General features: G+C 42.4%; 1 protein-coding gene across 1 annotated transcript in view; it reads right to left on the bottom strand.

The window, feature by feature from the left end:
• AFF2 (ALF transcription elongation factor 2) overlaps positions 1–17034 on the bottom strand; it is a gene marked incomplete at both ends in the record, with an annotated part of 338204 nt that extends 321170 nt beyond the window's left edge. The window contains one exon of the mRNA XM_080624489.1: positions 16988–17034. Coding sequence (XP_080480615.1) covers positions 16988–17034 — 47 coding nt within the window. The remainder of the gene's footprint in view (positions 1–16987) is intronic.
• Positions 17035–20505: the final 3471 nt, after the last annotated feature.

The raw sequence follows: 20505 nt of genomic DNA, 5'->3' as shown, positions 1-20505 counted from the left end.
GCAGTCTGCCTTACACATGAACATGACGTGGGAGAAAGGGGAAAAGAATTAAAGCATTTTTTAAAGTAATGTAGCTAAGAAATGACAAAAGCTGACTCCTTTTGCAGCATGCTGCAGCATCTGTTACTGTGTGACAGTTCTCCTGACAAAATGAAGAGGTCGTGTCTGCTAACGGCAATGCCTAATTATGGAATACATAAAATATACTACAAATATTCCAGTATTTCTGAAGAATGCCTGTGGCATTTTCCACCAGAGGTATCATATTTGCTTCTTCCATGTCCATTTCCACGTCTATTTCCATGTCTACACTTACAACACTGAGCATTTAAACACTTCTGTTGGTTAGGAAATGCCCTCCTCACAGTCAAAAGAAGAGCACTTTAATACTGATACTCTTTTGCTTGGATATATGAAAGGTACCTGAAAGACCTCAGGGTATCTTCACAACTACCACACATGCCCCATGCCACCTCTAAAGCCAAGTGTATACTACAGTATCCATTTTGCAAATGGGAGAGATGAGGTGGAGAGAGATGATCTGCCCAAAACTCCAGCACAGGGCACCCTCAAACTGGAACTCCACATCTAGTCTACAGCCATCAGATCGGTTGTTGTTGCTATTTATTATCCGACATTTACTAATGTAACAGCATCTGGAGACTAAACAGTCAGGCCATACCACTCTGTGCCATGCAACTAGATGACAAATGACCACATGGGATTTTGCTGCAATACAAAACATGTAAGAACTAACTGTCCTTGCATAAAGTATCACAGGACAAGGAAGAAAGAGAAGATATTCTGAAAACCTTAAGCTTTTCTATTTTAGGAGTCAAATCTGAACATTTTAAGCCTCCCCAATATTTAAGGGTTAAAATACAGCTATTTCTTTTGAAGCATACCTTCGGTCTGAATACAGCAGCCAAACCAACCCAGCACCTGTCAAATCTACTATTCTCTATTTAACCAGAATTTACATTCAGTTCAGTCAATTAATATAAGCCTTATCAGGTTCATGGTAATTAGCACACTTATTAGCAGCAGTAGCAACAGCAGAAATGGTGTCAAAAAGAAGAGCTTTGTTGTAGTTCTGTTGTTACCAACAGAGACTCCTATCTGATCTTACCTGGTGATCTACTTGCTCTTGTACTGCCAAGGAGACCCACTTACTTTGCTCTTAAGCCAGACAAATTACTGCGACAAGAAGCAGACTTACGGTGGCTTCTATTCACAGATCACTTTAAGTACTTTACACGTTGTGTCTATTAAACTACTTGCTTTACCAATTTCTTTTGGCTTATCCAGGGCTAAACTGTTTTAGTTGGAGGAGAAGCTTGTTTTCTGTTTTCCTTTTTTCTTACTCCTCTCTTGCTGTTTTATTTTAACCATGCATGTGTTGCAAGGTTTGTGCCATTACAGTCAAGGGCTGTTGGACCAAAAAATAATTTTAATAAATAAAGAAAAACAAACAAACAAAAAAAAAATCCACTTTTGCTTTTCTTTGCTTCACAGATATAAAGTGCACATTAACAGATGCAGGCTTCTTAAGCCAGGTATGAGCTGCAGCAATCAATAAGGCCACTTTTTGTCAACTTTTTTTTAAGGTAGTCTCTCAATGGAATTAAATGGCAGGTACAATTTAGACCCTTCACGCAGAAGATGCCCTCTCGTTTGTCAGCCCAGAACTTGAAATATTTTGACCACAACTGTCAAATTCCAGATCATTGTTTATACACATACACATCTTTTTTGCAACTTTCTCTTGAGCTGCAGGGTCATAAGGGTATAATTTACAACACAGAGTAGTGCTTTAGGAAAACAGTAACTCAAAACATAATTGCTGTTTTCCCACCAACTTGAACTAAGCCTCTTCCTTTTCTCTTATAGTAAACTCAGAACTGTTAAGTCACATCATTAGCCCAAATTATTTTGGGAGTAAGGCTAAAAGTTAACATTCTTTGATGAAATTAGCTGCTGCTTTAACAATAAAGGGAATATTGTGCTATCCTTTACGTATCACTGTTCTTAGCTATTCAGCATTAGATAAGACCTGGGAAAAAAAAAATTAAAGCAAAAATTGTACTGTGTGACATATTATATAGGCAGGCAGGCAACTTTATAAAAGGAGAGACAGCATTATAAGCCAAGAGTCAAATCGGAATTCGAACCTGGATTTCAGATTCCTGTGCTTTCTGACATTCAAGACAGACCACTAACATCAGTTTAACATTACCTGGTTTTGTAATAGTAACTACAGAAGCAGGGATAATTTGATACAAACTGAGCTGAACTGTAATGAAGGTATTTTCAGGCTACATTTTTAAGAGCATACTTGAAAGGCTGGCAGAACAATCCAGAGCTCTGATATTTTCATGAGTTCAAAACAATGAGATACTTAAGACTATTCACAAAAAAAAAAAAAAAAAAAAAAAAAAAGAAGAAGAAGAAAAAATAGAACAGAGGAAAAATGGAGACTTAAATGTTTCTAAGTGGAAGAAACACATTTTCCATTTCAACTTTAACACTTCACTCCTGACACACAATGAAAATGTACTTGTATATAACCCAGCCATGTCAGCAGCGAAATGAATCTTCAGGCTGTGCAATGATCTAAGAAAATCTGAATGGGCATATGGGAACAGCTCATTTTGCAAGACCTCCAAAATCAACCTACTGATAAACACCGGAGGGTGCCTGCCTGCATGCATACTCACATGCCTATTTGTTGTTATTCTTACTCATTACTGAGTCATTATTATTATTTAAGTGCTGACAATGCACTCGTGAACCAGAACAGATGTAAAATATCCTGTGCTAATGAGAAAATCAAAGCCTTTCTTATATTAGCAATTTCATATTATAGGATCTCCTTATTTTTGCCAATAAGGCACAACAGTAATTAATATAGCAATATTTTCTCATTGTTCACAAGTAAAGCAAGTAAAACTGCTTGGATTCTGCTTTGGCTCTCCCCCCTACCAGCACAAAATACAATAAGTACTATTGAAGATTTCCTATTAAGACAAACAGCTGCCAAATATAATACAACAAAAAACTCCCATGAATGGCTCTTGTCTATTTATTCAGAGATACAGTCAGTATTCCTCACAGATAATAAACAGGATGGCACTGCTTTTTCATATTTAAATACTTCTGCTGTGTCTTATTACAGTAACCATCTCACAGGATAATTTGTCAACCAAGTGCTGGAAGTTGCATTAGTTCTCAGTGTATCATGAAACTGTGGGTGCAGCATCAGCATCATCAAGAACCATCATCGGTTCTTGAACAGCAGCTAGAACCCTACGTAATCAGTACACACTTCCCAGCCCTGAAACTGTGCTACTACATATGTAAGAAAGCTGCCAAATACTGCCCTTTAAACAGTTGAGCGTACAGACAGTGCAAGGTTTGGACACTCTCCGACATCAGTGATGGATATGTGTTCCAGCCACTTGCAGCTCCAGGATGGCCCCTCCAACAGGCCAGGTTTGCTGGGGAGGAGGTAGCCCGGGAATGCTCCCTTGGCTCCCAAAACACATGTGATGTCCACCTCCCCCAGTGCCCCTGGACAGCACATGTGAGTTGTGCCTGCCTCTTATGACTACCCATTTTTAATGCAAGGCCAGAGATCTTGGAGCTGCTCCGTGTGTGCAGGTAAACCTGCTGCAGAGGATACTTAAATTTAGCTGAGGAAGAGGGCACTGTTCATTCAGTAATGCCAAAACTGCTTGGTCTGAGCAAACAAAGCCATGAGTACTCCCCAGATTTAGCCCCTAGAACTGCACTGTAGGGTGCATCCCTTCCTCAGCAAACATTATTGCCCTTTTGAGGAACATTCTGCATCATGGGAATGTAGTCACGACCAAAAGCAATTCTGTGACAAGTAAAGGGTTTTTTCCCTCAATTTCAGTAATGAACACAATTTAGGCAAAAAATGACTCAGCTGTGACTGTACAGCTCAGTCAGCCAATGCACCACTGCTGCAGAGAAAATGGCCAGCAGAGCAAAGAGCTAGGTCCCCTTGTCATTTCCCCTAGAACAAAGTGGGCTGATGAATAATACGTGGTTCTTAAGGCCTTGTTCAAGAAGGCTGCTGGAGTCAGAGACAGGCCCCATCCTGCGCCCCGAGTTGCATGGGTATAATCCTGTATTAACACTCTGGCACCACAAGGCCCTTTGCGAGGGCAGTGCCCAGCACAAGCCTCCCTGCACACCCAGGCGTTTCCAACCAGAGCTTGCAGGCAGCTCCCTGCTCCTCAGGAGAGGCTGACTACACATCCTATATCAAAACACTCCTACTGACTTGAAGTATGTGGGAAAATGAGCCAAGATTAAAATGCCAGAGCCAGTAAAACTGCAACATGTACCAACAAACGAAAATGTGAATGAAGAAGTTCCGTCCTCAGCAGGTCCTCAGAAGGAGAATCAAAATCCTCAGAATCTGCTTTTCTGACTAAAAAAGGCAACTAAAAGAGCTGGATACTACCTCTCTACTCGACATCAGAAACCAAGAGAACCTCATGTTCAGAAGACTGAGTGTGGCTGAGCACTTAATAGGACTGAACAGAAACAGCAAAAACCTTTAATACAAAAACAAAAACGTCTATGGAAAGATCATCTCCTGCTTTGACTTTAAAGGTCTACGTGAAAACAACTGCCAGTTACAACAGCAGCATCCTGTCAATGACACACATTTAAACAAAAGGAATAAAATACACAAACAACAAGCCAACATTCTGGCAACAATGGATAAAATTGCCTAAATTTGTAATTTCGCATTAAATATTTAGCTTAATAAAACCAACAACCATGCATTTGAATTCAAATAATGCTTTAAAAACCACTGTCACTGTGATAGATGAATGACAGTTGGACAGTTTGATCACAACTGACAATTCACGTTGAAGTTCAGACAAATGCCCAATCTTCATGTCCTCTTAGCTCAGCCTTAAGTCAACATGTGCTTATCATTAAGCATGCACTTGCGTCCACTGACGTAGGCACACTCACAGCAAAGTACTGCATGTACTTACATACCTTGCTGAATCTGGCAATGCGTGCACACATGTCCATGCCACTAAAACCCATCATTTTCAGACTTTTGACAGTCACCACAGCATCCCCCATCTGTTCCTGGGTGGGTATTTTCTCCACAGAACATTTATAACCCCTCGCATTACTCCCTCTCCCCAAGCTGTGATGCAGTCTTAACCACAACTTCAAAAACACACTGACATTATAATATACAAACATGTACAGAAGATATACAGACTCAGACGCACCAGGGGATAAAACAGACTGGGAGGAAACGAGGAACTTCACATTACTGTCTTTTCTAATGAGATAGAAAGTGGCAGATGTAAAGATTTCATTCAAGTGACAATCTCTTTTATGATATGAATAAACTACTAAAACAGATTTAATCCTTTATAAAAAATCAGATTATAAGAGGCAGACAAAATCACAACTTTATTCAATACGCCATTTTATCCAGTGTGACTAATGCATTATTCGTATGAAGTTAAAGTGGAGCGTTGGAAAGCCATGAAATAAATCAAATGCTCTACTTTATGTAATCTTAACAGACAGATCCCATTAGAATTCTACTATGCATAGCTGTTGGTTAAAATCATTGACCAGTATCCTTATAAATTAATCAACTGAGGTAATGCTGGCTTGGCTGTCATCATTTGCTCCTAATCTACATTCAGAATTCACTTCAACTTTTCAAGCCCTTTGGAACAGGTTTATCAATTCTCTCGCCCTTGCCTCAGACATCCACCTAACCGTTAATTGTTTACAAAAGACCTGCTACAGTGGAACTATATCATTTATGTTCTTTCCACAGATATTAGAGCATATATTGACACTGTGTTATAATTAGTTAGAAAGATATTAAATTTTAACCAAACATTCTAGCCTGCCTCAATTTTTTGATGAGACATTTTATCATTGAAGTTGAATCTGCAGGTATACTGTAAGAGTTTATACAAGCAAGAATCATTACAAAATCTAAAATAACCCTGATCTGGTTGAAATGCATCTAGCAGAACACTCCTGGCTATAGATAAACAGGAGGAAAAAAACCTTCTAGATACCAGGTTAATTGAGAAGCTCTAACGTGTTTTCAAACACATGACTTCCATGTTATGTCTCTGTATTTTATGCAGATTCTAGTCATGTTTGTTAGACGTCTGCATGTCATGTACTGCAAGATTCATGAGCAGTTTACAATCAGGCAAAATTCTCACACAACAGCTTGTCTTGGGTAATGGGTAAAGAACCAGGCACAGCGAAGTGACAGGAAAGTATATTATTCATTACCCTGATGAGGGTAATACCTAGTCATAGTCTATGATCCAAACATGCCCTATGTCCTGCTGATTGGGCTGTACTACTTTGAATGAGCACAAAGGTGTTTTCCTACACAAAACCCTCTCTAATTATGTTCCCTTATCTGTGATCCCTCAACATGCACATTAAAGAACAGTCAGTTTGGGCAAGGGCCCTTAAAGAGAGAAGGAAAGACTGAGCAGTAACAAAAATATTGTAATAGATTGCATAACATTTCTGGAGCTCTACCACGGAGTAGGTAAAGGTCATCTTCTCCAGAAAAGGAGTGAGAAAGCAAAGGAAGCTCTCACTAAGTATGTTTTAGAGCTCACTAAATCAATGAAAAACTTCAACTGGCTGAAGTGGCCTTTGGCTCAGCCCTCTAGGGCAATTTTACTGGCCCACAGACAACTATCAAAGCCATGAAGACAATACTTGTAAATATGCATGCTACTAATAATCTCCCTAATAACCTTACCCAGATTTCATAAAAATTCATTCCCTTCTTCAAAATCCCATTGTTAATTTCAGAACCAAATTCCACCAACACAATCTATTAAAACAAGTATGCTCAACTGCCTGCTTTCTGGGACCAGCAATTGTTTTTGCTGTTTTCCCTCAAACCTGGAAAGAAAGGACCTTCAAATAAAATTCTGACTCTATTTTTTTTCTTTACACCACAAAGATGTACTCTTCCTAGTGCTTGCTAAACGCAACACAGTAATTTGTATCCCCAAGTGGTATAAATAGAAAGTATGTTCAGTCTAATAACATATGTGAAGAAAACTTATGCCCAGGGTTAATCAACAAAGCAACGATCTGCTAGAAACAAAGGCAGCTGGCTCAAAGACCAACAATGCTTCTGATAACGTGTAGATGTACTACTCAGTGAAGCATCCAAGACGTGACATTTACTTAAGCTACAGGTGCATATACAAAGCTTTGCTATAAGACCCGGGAAATGACAAGTCTTCTGGAGTAACAAGATCATTCTATCTCTGAAAGGTCCACGGCTTTCACTGTCCGGCTGAGAGCAGGGTAAATTATATCAAATATGCACAATGTAAATGAATTCTGCCCTTCAGAAGAGTTTCTGTGCTTTGATTACCTTTTCTTGTAGATATGCTCTGCCCAAATCCTACCATTTCTCTTTATGGGCTTGCCTTTCCCCTACTAATACATCTGCCTAGGTTCCTGTCTTGCTCTATCACCATAAGCATTCATAAACATTAAGGGACTTAACCTCATCACACCCCTGCAGAATAGGAAAATATACCCATCAGAGTAGGCAAGCAGTGAACTGGAACTCAGCTGACAGCAGCTCTGACCAATGCAGAGTCCTTCTGTAAGTTACTTCACTCCTCTCTTCGCATTCCCCTGTGGATAAGATGAGGTAACTGATGGTAGACTGATGCAAAATTCCTCAGTCTACCAGTAAAATTCTGAGATGTTAATCTTCTCACTTTACAAAAGGAGGCAAAGCAGAGAGACATAAATCAACACTGCTTGGAAGGTCTGCGGCCAGAAAAGTCACCCTGTTTTTCTAAATGCGTGTCTGATATCCTCAGCACAAAAGCTGAATCCAACACAGGAGCTCAATGCATAAGCTATGCCATAGAAAATCTGCATCAACACTGTTCATTCTTCTTGTAGGTAAGGTAGTACAAGCAAGCTAGTGAAGGGCAGTATAGCTAGAGGGAAGTTCAGAGTAGAAAAAAAGTGTCAAAACCAGTTCTGTGCTGACCCCCAGAATGATGAAAAAATGAACATGAACACCAAAGGTAACCAACCACACAGCCAAAACAACCAGCCCTCCTCTCTCACACTTTCCACCTAACAAAAAAAAAAAGGCAAATTACCAAAGATGTAAATATCATTACCCAACTCTGACAGACACAAAGTGACTTTCCAGTGGCAGAGCCAGTAAGAAAATCCACGCACTATTCCTTGATTTAGCAAACTTAAAAAGGATGACAACTCTGCCAAGTATTACCAAAAAAAGCCAGGCAACTTATCTCCTTCTCCAAGCAACTGCTACCCTTAGCCCTTGGCCAGTGCCTCAATCCCTTCACCTATGCCTCTTCAAAGACTTGGTGAAGACAAATGGGCTTTCCAATGTGCAGTGAAGCATAAACCCATGAAAATCAAAGGGCTGCTTTTTGAGTAAATATGAGCTCCAAAGCTATTGTCCTCTCCCACAGAGGAGTTCTATGAAAATGCTTACCATAGCATATGCACAGTATTCTTTATACTCTGCCTCCCTGCTGTCCACCAGCCCCAGGGCCCAGTTCGCTTCCCATTACAATCAGCTTCACCACACCCACTGACTTGTATTGGAATTCTTTCAGGGACCCTAACTAATGAGTTTTTAAACACTTGTAGACAGAGAAGATAATTCCTCATCATTATTCTTCATAGGAAACACCAGGAAGAATGTCATTCCATTGTTCTACAGGAAAGAAACTGGAAGAAAAATCACCCCCACATTCGAAACAGCAGCCCAAAGTTTTTATTCATGAATTGGCTACCCCAGGCTATGAGTGTCTCACCTGAGAGTTCAGTATGGGGACCTAAAAAGTGTGCAGCCTTCTGAAATCAGGGCCCCTGAAATCATCTTGCACACTGGCCTCTATGCAGACGAAGAGGCTCATAATTAACAGGCATTTATTTTTCCAAGTCTTGAATACTGCATTCTCAAATATAAACATGGCTACTGACAGCAGTATAGAAACAAACCCGCCTAAACACTGTAGCGCTGCAGGATCTTAGCCTCCCTCATGATATGAGATTGAAATAAATGGGAACTGACAACCTTAATGACATTTTGTATTTCCGATTTTATATTTAAAGCTTTGCATTTGCTTTCTCTACTGTCAGTTGTTTGCTTTCTTCTTCTCAAGTAAAATCTAGACCTAACCCAGTGATATAGTAAAGGATGAAAAAAAGAACAAGTAGACCTACATAACAGATTGCTACCCTCTCACCTAAAAATACTTTAAATTAAAAACATTCTGTTGTGAAGCCACCTTCTCAGCACAGATCACGAGCCACCAAGTACTGCTCCATTTTTACCCCATCTTACTTTTAGGTGTTCATCCCTTTGTAGGATGCAGATACCATCACCTATCACAAGGGCCTACACGTGAATGACCAAGAAGAAAACTTTTAAACTACAGCTGAATCCTGACAATTAGCCCATGCAAAGCACCATAAGGAAAAGCCCTAGTTCTCAGTAGTAAGACATCTGCAGGTTTGAGCCCCAGGCACTGAAAGCAATGCAGAGCTACAGAATTACTTATTTCACAACACCATGTACACCCACAGTGATAACAAAAATAGCTATTATAATACTTGTCAAAGGAACAACTGAGTGATTTTTAACTTGGTGCTCTATCTTGTTTTCTTCTTTCCTGCTTGTTAATAGCCCACCCCTATAAAAACATATAATCATGAGTGGGCTATTCATGTCTCACTATAACTGGTAGCACCACGCAGCATCCAAGTCAGGAATTTGAATTGCTGACTACAGCTCCTCACTAAACAAGACTTACACATTGTATGTAGTAAATGGCATCCCTCCATTCTCTGTGTCACCTACAATGAGATCAGCCTTCAGTTGTGGTATTATCTCCCACTCTCCTACAACCTCAGCATCTCAAACTACCTGGAATAAGGACTTACCGATAATCTCAAGTAAAAAGACACAGATTAATTGCTGTGGTCAAACAATGAGAAAATTCCTCCCAGTAAAAGTTCTCTTCTCTAGGTGGCTTGGCTTGAACACATTGATAACATGTTATTAAAATGTGATACAGTTTTACAGAAGAAGAAACTACTGACTAAACCTTTGTTTAAAAGTCATAATAATTTATGGTGTGGATCTGCTATGTACAAGTCGAAAAACATTCTCTTCATGATAAAACAGTTTGTAACAGCTGGGAAGTTACCTGCAGGAAGTTTTGGTTTATTCCTTTACCTCAGCCCTCTAGTTCCAGATTATTTTTTCAGCACTACAAGCCTAACTTTGTAAACCCATAGCACTGACCACACTCAACAGCAGTCTTGCTGAAATTAAGAAGCAAGATGCAATTCCTCTCAAGTTTCATTGAGACTGGGCTTCAATAAAGAGTTTTTGAAAACAAACCCCCCAGCTCATTCCCCAAAATCTTCACTCACAAATGCAGATTGAATACCACTTGCCCTTTGTGGGAATCTTTGGTCAAACAGCTGTATCATTAGAAGTTATTCAAACTGGAGCTTAAAAGCTACTGTCATGCTATAAGATACTGACTGCCTTCCTTCCTCTCATTTTTTATCAATACAGTTGCCCGTTAGTCAGGAGTAACGTACCTTCTGACCTCTGACCAAAGCTCTTAGAACAATTCAAATATTTTGATTAGAAAGCGTCAATATATTACATTCAGTAACAATAAAAGGATGAGAAAGCTGTCTTTTCAAGTCACTATTGTGAATTCCTGACTGTATTGTGAGTGGTCTGGAAGGTTATGCTAACTTGACATATTAGTGGATTTACTACCTTCTTGTTCAATGCTTAAGAAAGAATTTGTAACATTGCAAAAGCTAGAGTTGTGGCACAGTTTCAGTTTTCAGTGTTAACAGATGTTTGATGGCTCTATAGAGAAAATATTCAATCTTTCTTCTCCATTTTTCTTTTCTTTCTTCTCAAAAGACAGTAAATTTGAACTGAACAGGTTCAGAACTGGGTTCTGTGGAGTTTTTCCACGTGCATAGTATGAGGTGGGTGCAAAGTGCCTTGCTGATCCTCATCATTAGAGAGTTGCTCCACATTTCACTAAGTCTGTATTTTAGCCAAAAGAGAGTCAAATCCAGTACTCTCAGAAGACAACTGGGAGCATCTCCACTGACACCACTGGCTACTAGCTCGGGCCCAAGCTGAAGGAAGACACAGGTACTTTATGTTATTCATTCATTATATACATTTAACAAGCATTCAAGAGCCCAGTCCTTAAACTGCTCTATACAAACTCCATTACCACAAACTAAAGGCACCAAGAAAATACAGGATGGGGTCTGTTTAGATACTTAAGATTTCACATACTTCTTTGGTTCAGTGTATAAAATGTTTCCTACAATTCTTCTAGATTTTTTTTTTAATGAGATTTAATATTTTCATTCTTTCTGTCTGCCCAGTTATTTGTACAAACATGTAAAACTGCTGATAGATTTCAGGCAAATGGATGTGCATTATACAGTCAAAAATGACACCAGTTTCCATTACCAAATACATGGAAAACTGGGGTTTAGTCATTAGTAAAACATGCTGAGTATTTTGGGAGTGATCAAGAACCCAGTTCAGTAGAACTTGAAACCAAGAGTTGTCTCAGTAGAACTGCTTGTGTGCTCAAAACTATACACCTGCCTATCGGCCCAGCTATATTAAGGCGCACGTGCTTTTTCTAGGCCTTAGAGTCAATTTTGTCCCTTGCATGATGGGAATTTTGCATGACTCAGATAAAGACAGAATTTGGGCCTCATAACACAAAGAGCTTCACCACACTCTTTCCATGACACTAAAACACACTGTTCCAGTCCTAAGAAGCTCAAAAAGACCAGCAGTGTGTACCCATTCTTTCAGCAATCATTTAGTACATTTAATTCTTCTGTAGAACGTCACATTTTCCCATTAAATTATTTGGTTAAATTCCAGGTTGCAACGACTGTCTTGTCAGACAAACAAAAGGAGTAATTCTGCTTGACTGAAGGACCTGCATCATAACATCATCTTCCACTCAAAAAGAAAATCCCAAACAATATAATAGGCATTCATATACAAACTGCTTAAGTGCTCTGAAGTTCTGCCTGGCTTCAGGACAGCTGAACAGTATCTGAAGAATCTACTCCCCATCCCAATTTGTATATTTTAGAAGTCATTAAATTCTTGAATGAATCATTAGGAAAACAATTCAAATGCTGTTAAACTGATAGTAATTTTGCCTCATAGGATAGATGTAAGCTTAATGTTTGCAAACGGCCAAATTCTTTCAAGATTTACACTCCACGGAGCTCAATACCAGCCACAGAAGAATTACTAAATCAGGATGTACTTCAAATACAGGTTTTGGCCCAAGACTATTTTTGGTCTTCCTCAGCTGCTTGTTTTGACAGCCTCTAATCCCCCTCACCCACCCACCAGCAGCCACACAATCCATCCATTTACACTTTCAAAGCAAATTGAAAATGAAACATTTTCAAATAATTACTCAGGGATGTCTGTAATACAAATCCATAAAGTAACTGCAATTCAACTGTAATATCCTTAAGGAGAAGAAAGGGAGGTGGTGAAAAACCTCACAGAAATCCATTCAAAATGTGACTTTCTCCTTTACTAATGCTCCCACCATCATCCCAAAATATAAAAAAATAAAAATACAAAAATCAATCTAATCCCCCAAGAGTCTATCTACTCTACTTCACACATTTCACAACACTCTCCACATTCAGAAGACTTTTCACGTAGTGAGCTATTGTAGACCCTGGTGAAGAAACAGTAACTGAGAAGGTCTTTTGCAGAGGCACAAGGCAAAGAGGGGAGGGGGAAGGTGGGTGAAGGGGAGGAAATACCCAAGGCTGGAACTGAAACAGTCCACCTTTGTCTGGAGAGCAGGATCACCCCCTCCAGGTTGAGGACTACGTTGAAAGTACACGCTACCATGGCATGCGGCATGTTTTTACATTCTTACAGGAGAGGAACCTGGCCCACAGATGGCCTGTTCTCAGCTTTGTCAGCCACAAACAGACCTTTGAACTTTCTATTTATATAACAGTTTAGTGAGTTTAAGCCTCTTCCTGTATAACTGGCAGTTTGCTGGTTTGGCTGTAATTAGGCTACTTGTGATACATAATATAAAAAAAGAAAAAAAAAAAAAACACAACAAAAAACCAAGAGACTTGTTTCTCTGCAGTGAGAAGTCTTCCCCATCACAACCACACAGCCATGACAATATTCTTACCTGCTGAGCTTATTTCCCTTCACCACGTTTTATTTTATATACCTCAACATGCATTTCCCCCACTAAGTATTTTCTTGACTTTAACTTTTTTTAAAGATTAGAGCACTTAACAAATATTAATACCAATGACAATGAATAAAAAGTAAACCACAAATCGCTCCACCTTTGTTTGCGTTACTGAGGAGCTTTATATTCTGGGGTGCTTGGGGTTTTGTTGGGTTTTGTTGCTTCCCAGCTGCTGATTAATGGCACCACCTTACTCTGTAAGCAGGTTCAAATCTAGCCACATGGTCCCAGGACACCTGAAGATTTCATTTACTTGGTTACCACAGACAAGCGTGGAAAGTGATTTAAAAGATGAAATTTGATTTTTAACAGCAAGTGGTCCCCTTGGTGCACACAGGCATTCAAGCTTTTCATTATATCCATCTCCCTTCCTTTTTCCCTCATAGAATAGCTCACACTAAATGCAAGCCCAGGTGAACATTTCTTGTTCACCCAGGAATCACAGCAGACTTCAGCCTTGGCCCTTTCACCTCAGCCAGAATTTGGATTCATTCAAATTGTTTGGGGTTTTTGGTATTTTTTTCAGCTTTTCAAGCCTGGAAGTCTGGCATAACATCCACTGGGATATTCGAGGCCTTATTTTACACATTTTACCCAAGTGTTAACAAAAAACTCCACACCAACCCCTGCCTACCCTCCCAGCCACATTCTTGATGAAGGTTCAGTTAAACACCTCGTGCTTATACTACTGTGACCTCGTGTAATATGGGGAACTAAAGGGCTGATTCTGCAGTTTGTATCAAGACAAAGCTCCCACTAATCATTGGGAATGCCAGGTGAGAATTCAAGAACACATGTAGTGGCAGTGCACACTGTAACTCTGACAGTTCTTGACAAAATACATTTCAAGGAGTGACACAAAGACATACCTCCACTGGGGGGGGTGGAAATTAAGTGTATTTTTCCCATCAGCCCCAAACTTTTGGGCAGTCATTCTGTGATATAATGACAATGCATTACACCTTTTCATGGGATTAAAAAAACCCACCTCTGCTCAGCCTGTATTTTTTAGTATATTTCACAGGGTGCCTATGTTTCTGTTGTACTTTGCATACAGGCAATACATAGACACACATACACACACACCATAGGCCTGAGCTTGCCTTCTTGGTGATTGCAGCACAGATTAGCAGAAGTTTGGGGTTTGCAAGGAATGCAGAAGAGGGTCTCTAACTGTCTTACAAATGCTTGTGAAACACGTTTTACAAAGGCCAGCTACAGACAGAAGGGAGGAGGACAGTTTCAGAATAAGCAGCAATTCACACATCATGTTATATATACTTATTTGTAAATATTATGAAGCAACCACACAAATATTATGAAGTAACAGCCAAAAAAACAATAAATCTTGATGGGTAAGCACGCATATTTCTAGGTACACAGAACTGATGTGTATAACATATTACATATATACACATGCACATATTTACGGATAGATGAGCTAAATTCAACTCCGTAAGCAACACAACTACTTGTCAGAGACAGAAATCTTTACATGTACAACAAGATACGTGTAATGTTTGTGGATACACGTAGATTACATACTTACATATTATATACATGTGTACTTGCACATATTAATTGGATTATTAAAAGCTAAACTCAACTTGATCTCTGCAATGAGTAATCGTCTGTGAAAGCTTATGCCGTACAGAGAGTTTGAGTAGATATCAAACACTTTGAAACAGTCAAAGTAAAAATGTTCTTTCCTCATGGACCTTAAAAACCTCTAAAACCAATAAATTTCATTTTATGGAAGCAAGCAAATGGAATTTCTAGAATGAGTAGCAATATGTTAATATTTTATGGAAAAACAGGCGCGAGAGTTCCCTTCTTTCTGATGCACATCTTTAAATCCACATAAAACCACAGCCAAACGAAAGTAAGTTATTAAGCAAACATTAAAACTCAATACCTATAATGTTCCTAGCATTCGAACTACACCCACATATTGGGCTGTAACAGCTTCTATTAAATTAATGATGTTGCCCACGCTATAAATTAGGCAAATTATATGCAAATATTATTTGAGTAGTAATACCGTGGTTATCAGTTGTCTGCAAAAAAATTAGTGCAGCACAGTAAAGATAGTGGGGTAGAAGCATAATATTTAATTGAGCACTAATTTTATTGTGATTATTACTTTTAAATAACAACAGCATGGTTATTAAAAGATATAATATGATGTCTTATGCAAAGCTGATAAAACACGCACATGATCCAAAATGCCTGCTTACAGATTAATATTGATAGAGTGTAATTTATGGTTCCAAGGATTTACTCCAAATTGCTGTAAAATGGAACGTGACAGGTATTTGGTTCTGATTATCTTGGATTTGCAACCATAGCTGTTACACTGCGTTTGGCAAAATGATAGTTATTAACTCAATATATTATCTTTTTCCTAGACATACCTTTGTATTATCAACAAAGTAAAGTAAACGCTCTGCAAAACATGAGGTCCAAATGCTCATGCATACATACATATAATCTGGGTGACATTCAGAGATTAGGATCACAAAATACAGTATTTTAGTCTCTTTTTTTCGTGGCAAACTGCACTCCAGCCTAAGAGCATTTAACAAAGCAGTAACCAACTGCTGAATTTCACCGTGCATAGTTGAAGAACTGTATTTGCTAAACTGAAAAATAAAGCAAGAACTGATAAAAACAGCCACAGAATAAGCATGACCTCATTAACCAGCCGGGGAAGCAACTAAAAACCTACCCAAATTCTAACTTTCCCAGCTACTTGTCACCCACCGAAAATTCCTTAACATTCACTTTGGTGACAAGTTTATAATACACTTAAATAGATGCACCGACCTTTTCAAGGTGTGCACGTACCTGCAGAGCAATATAAGCCTAAATTTCCACTTTTTTTTTTTTTTTTTAAAAAAAAGGCGGGGGGGGGGGAGCAACAAAGAAAAGAAATAGACCGGGGGGAGAAAGGAGAAACCTGTTATAATATCACGGGGACTGATCTTCCCACTTCCAAAACTAACTTCAATAACGCTTCATCCAGAAGAGGAAACCTGCAAAACCAGACCCAGCAGCACCCCCCACCCCCCCCAATACTGAACAGGGCCACAGCTGAACTGTGCCACACGGCAAAACTACAGTTGCGTTTTCCCCCGTGAAAGGAACACTGTCACTGACAGCAGTAAGCACAACGTGAGCAAAGCCGCGTTCCGGGGGAAAACATCGGCTCCCCGGCTCTGCGCTGCCCGGGAAGGGGGCTGCTGCCGCCGGCACCTCGGCGTATCCTGGCGCTCCCCCGCCGGCTCAACTTCGCCCAGCAGCCGACGCACCGCGAGGTGCTCCCACCGACCGGGGCTTCGGAGCGCGGCTGTGGAGCGTAGCCGGAGCACGGCGGCCCCAGCGCGGCTCCCCACGGGCGCAGCACGGACCCCCGCCCCGGCGGGCACCGGGTGCTTTGCCCCTCAACAAAGGCTAAGGCACTGGGGAGCGAGCAGGGCAGAAAGGAGAGAAAACCGGCAGCTGTTAGAGGAGAGGAGTGGAGAAACGGGGGAAGGGGAGGGGGGGGAGAATATAAAACACCCAAAAACACCCAAAAAAAAAAAACCTACCACTGCTGCTCTAAGTCCCAGTCCCTGAAAAAGTCGAATAGGTCCATAACGATGTGGTGGGGAGACTCAGAGAAGTAGTGCCCCCTCCCCGCCCCGCGCCGAGCCGAGGAGCGCCGAGCCAGCACGGCTAGGGCAGCGCGGCCGGCATGGGCACGGGCAGGGGCAGCGGCGGGGAGCGGCGGCCGCCGGGGCCGCGCAGAGCCGCCCGGGGCTCGCGGAGCGCCGCCGCCGCCGCCAGCAGCGCGGCTCGGCTGGCTGCCCGGCTGGGAGCGGCGGGAGCGGCGGCGGCGGCGGCCCTGGCGCACGCACACACTCACACACACACACACCCGCTCGCACACCGCGAGGGGAGGAGCCGGGGCGGCCCGAAGCCGCGGCATGGAGCCGCCGCCGCAGCACCGGCGGGATCCGGCGGAGCCTCGCAGCCCCACTCCACGGTGCGCCTGGAAGTTCTGGGGGGGGGATTGGGTGGGCAGCGGGGCTTCTCGCCTAGGGATAATCCGAGACCGTCCTGGTTGCGCTCGGAGAAGGGGAGAAAGAAGTGGGGATAAGGGAAAAACACTTAATACTAGAATAGGCACCTATAATTTAATTGCCCAAGCGAACTCGTGTGAGTGAACGAACCGGGCTCCCGCTGACACGAGGACCCGGTCCGGGGTCAGTTTTACCGGGAGGTGCAGAATGGCGAGAGGAGGCACAGGAAAGCCCCGGCCCGGCGGGTGAACGAGAAGGGGCGTCCCTAGCACTCCGGGCCGGCGAGCAGCATCTGCTCCCCACTGGGATGGCAAAGCCCTCCTGCTGCCCCGTGTTCGCGACTCGTGGGAAGTGGCACCAACTCACCTGCGGGCATCAGCAGGACAGGGCATCCCACAGCGCTCCTGAAGAGAACATCCTGCTCCCCACCTGCCCAGGGGAAGGCCAACCACAGTCACAGGCTGCCTCACACACACACAAGAGGGGAAAGGGGCCCACTACATCATCCATCCCCAAAATCAGATCATTTTCTACCCAGGTTCACACACCTTGGCCACGTGCTTTTGTATCCAACTGCCTTCTAAACACTAATGTATCATGATTTTCCATATCCATTTTATAAGTACAACATTCTAAATACATATATCTGCTGAGCAAACAAGTGCATACACTGACTAGTATTGCAAAGACAAGACCAAAGCTATGTTCATTACTTCAGTTTTCCACAGGACCAGTCACACCCTGAACTTCCCTGTGTGCCAGCAGGTCTCAGGGACTCCATGTTGACCAAGTGTGAAAGGACCCCCTGCTTTGGTGAGGTCCCATCTCTACAAACATGCCCCAGACCGGGAGGCTCACACAGCCAGTCACAGCACCCAGCTCTTCTGTCACAGAGGCTCCAGTGAACCCTCTAACAGAAGCGTCTTTATGGGCTTCCTGAGAATTAAGAGACAAATCTAAGTTTATAAATTAGATCAGTGGCGGAGCAGCTAATGTAATCCACGATTTCTGCCTTCCTAAGGAGTACACAAATGTTTTATAAGTGCTTCTGGGTTAAAAATATTGCAGAGGAAAAGCTGTGGAACTGTTATCAGTGGAAGTCAAATGTGGCAGACTTCATCTTCTTTGCCTGGGCTTCACAGCAAGAGTCACATTTGCATCTTGTGTCTGTGAATCCCCCACAGGGAGGGAGCTCAGGCCAGGCTGTGCTGATGACGGTCTGTGCTCACACCCAGAAAACCCAGAGCACTTCTTCCCATCCCCGCTGTGGCAGGCAGGTGCACACAGCATTTCCCTTCTAGCACCTCTGCTCTCTTCACAGGCTCAAACACGCTGCTCAAGTATCATGAGTCAGACCCCCCTCTTCTGTTTCTTATTTTAGCATTGTTGTTGGATTTAAAAGCCCTGTTCAAAATCATCATTTGTGGCCCGTACTTAGAACCAACATGGGAGGTGGGGGCACATTTTCAGAATTTCTCTCCAGAAACAGGTACAGAGATTTTGGTGTTTTTTTGTTGTGTTTTTTTGTTTTGTTTTGTTTTTTTGTTGTTTTGTTTTTGTTTTTTTTTTGTTTTGTGTTTTTTGTTTGTTTGTTTTTTTGTTTTTTTAATTACTATTAATAAAACCCTAGTCTGTCACCTGATCACTTAAATTCAATGACTCACCTATTTTTGGTATCTTGAGCTTGACCCATTAAACTCAACTAAACGACTTGCTAAAAGCATTCCACAGCGGGACTTGCAGGGGTTGGCAGTTGCAAGTGCCCCTGTTCCCAGTGCAGGGTCTGGTGGCTGCCGGCCAGCCATCCCTGCAGGGTACAGTTCCTCTTCTCCAGCAGAAAGAGAAACCACTTCCCAGCTATTAGTGCCTTCACTTTCTTAAGGTAAACCCTTTAAATTCTTCAGAAACTAGCAAATCTGCATGGAACAGTCTGCCCAAAAAGGCTTTTAGAGCTCATTCTAGCAGAGATAATGGTTACAAGACCCTGCATGAGCAAGCAAACATGCAGTTCCCATGAAGGGCAGTAGTAGAGATAGTCCTCCTCAGAAGTCACATTTGGCACCTGCAGCTCGAACACCCCACTCCCTCAGCTGCACCAGAAAGTGTGCATGAACCTGCTTTTTGGCAGTCAAGTTTCCAATCCAAGGACACACCTGGGTGTAGACACCAGTGCAGACACCCAGCCAGGGCCCTGCTGTGTGCTGCCATGAGGGCTGGCAGGAGGAGGGACACAGCACGCTCCGCTGCCAGCGGCCACACTTGGCCCCACACGACCTCAGCATGCACCGGCTGAAGCAGGAGCTCACCGGGCTCACGATGGGAGCGAAGGGCTGTGGGGAGCATGCCAGGGCAGCGTGTCCTCCCAAAGAGCATGGCCACCAGCCACGGGCAGCAAGCAGCCACTACAGCCTGCCAGCTTCGGGGCAAGAGTAAGCATGAGGCTGCCCCACTCCCACTTCAAATAGCAAAGGGGTCATTTACCCGAACTGACAGGAATAGAAAGTTCAACTGCCCTCAGCGTGACCCCTTTGACAGTTACAGTGGAAAACACAGCCGTGGTTCCCAGCTCCTGCAGCAGCTCTGAACAGGGATAAATACAGTCAGCAAGGCCTCCTGGCCCAGCTCACCATCACCCAGCCCTGCAGTCTGCTGCAAAGGGGAACATAGGCTCAGCAGAACTTTGTCTGTGGTTGTGCCCATGAGGCTGTGAATCCTGCTGCCATCGAAGCAGGCCCTGCCCTGCACCAACCAGCCCTTCCACTGCTCATCCTGCTCTACAAGCCCAAAGCCGGCTTTCCCACAGGATGCTCCTGGTGGGTGGCTTTGACAGTTGTCCCCGGTTAAGGCTAGAGGAGGAGAAGGCATAAATGCCTTGCCCCCTTGGGCAGCTGCTGCTGTGGTCAAGTCTGAGTGGCCATAGGTAAGAAGCACAAGGCTGAAAGCACCATACAACCCAGGGAGTTGCAGAGGTTGTGCCCAAATTGCCAGACTTCCCACCTCCTCCTTCAGGTTCAGCATCAGACAGCAGGGCACAGAGTTTGAAG

This window comes from Psittacula echo (assembly GCF_963264785.1).
Source record: "Psittacula echo genome assembly, chromosome: 8".
Classification (NCBI taxonomy): Eukaryota; Metazoa; Chordata; class Aves; order Psittaciformes; family Psittacidae; genus Psittacula; species Psittacula echo.
This window is presented reverse-complemented; position numbering and strand designations above follow the sequence as displayed.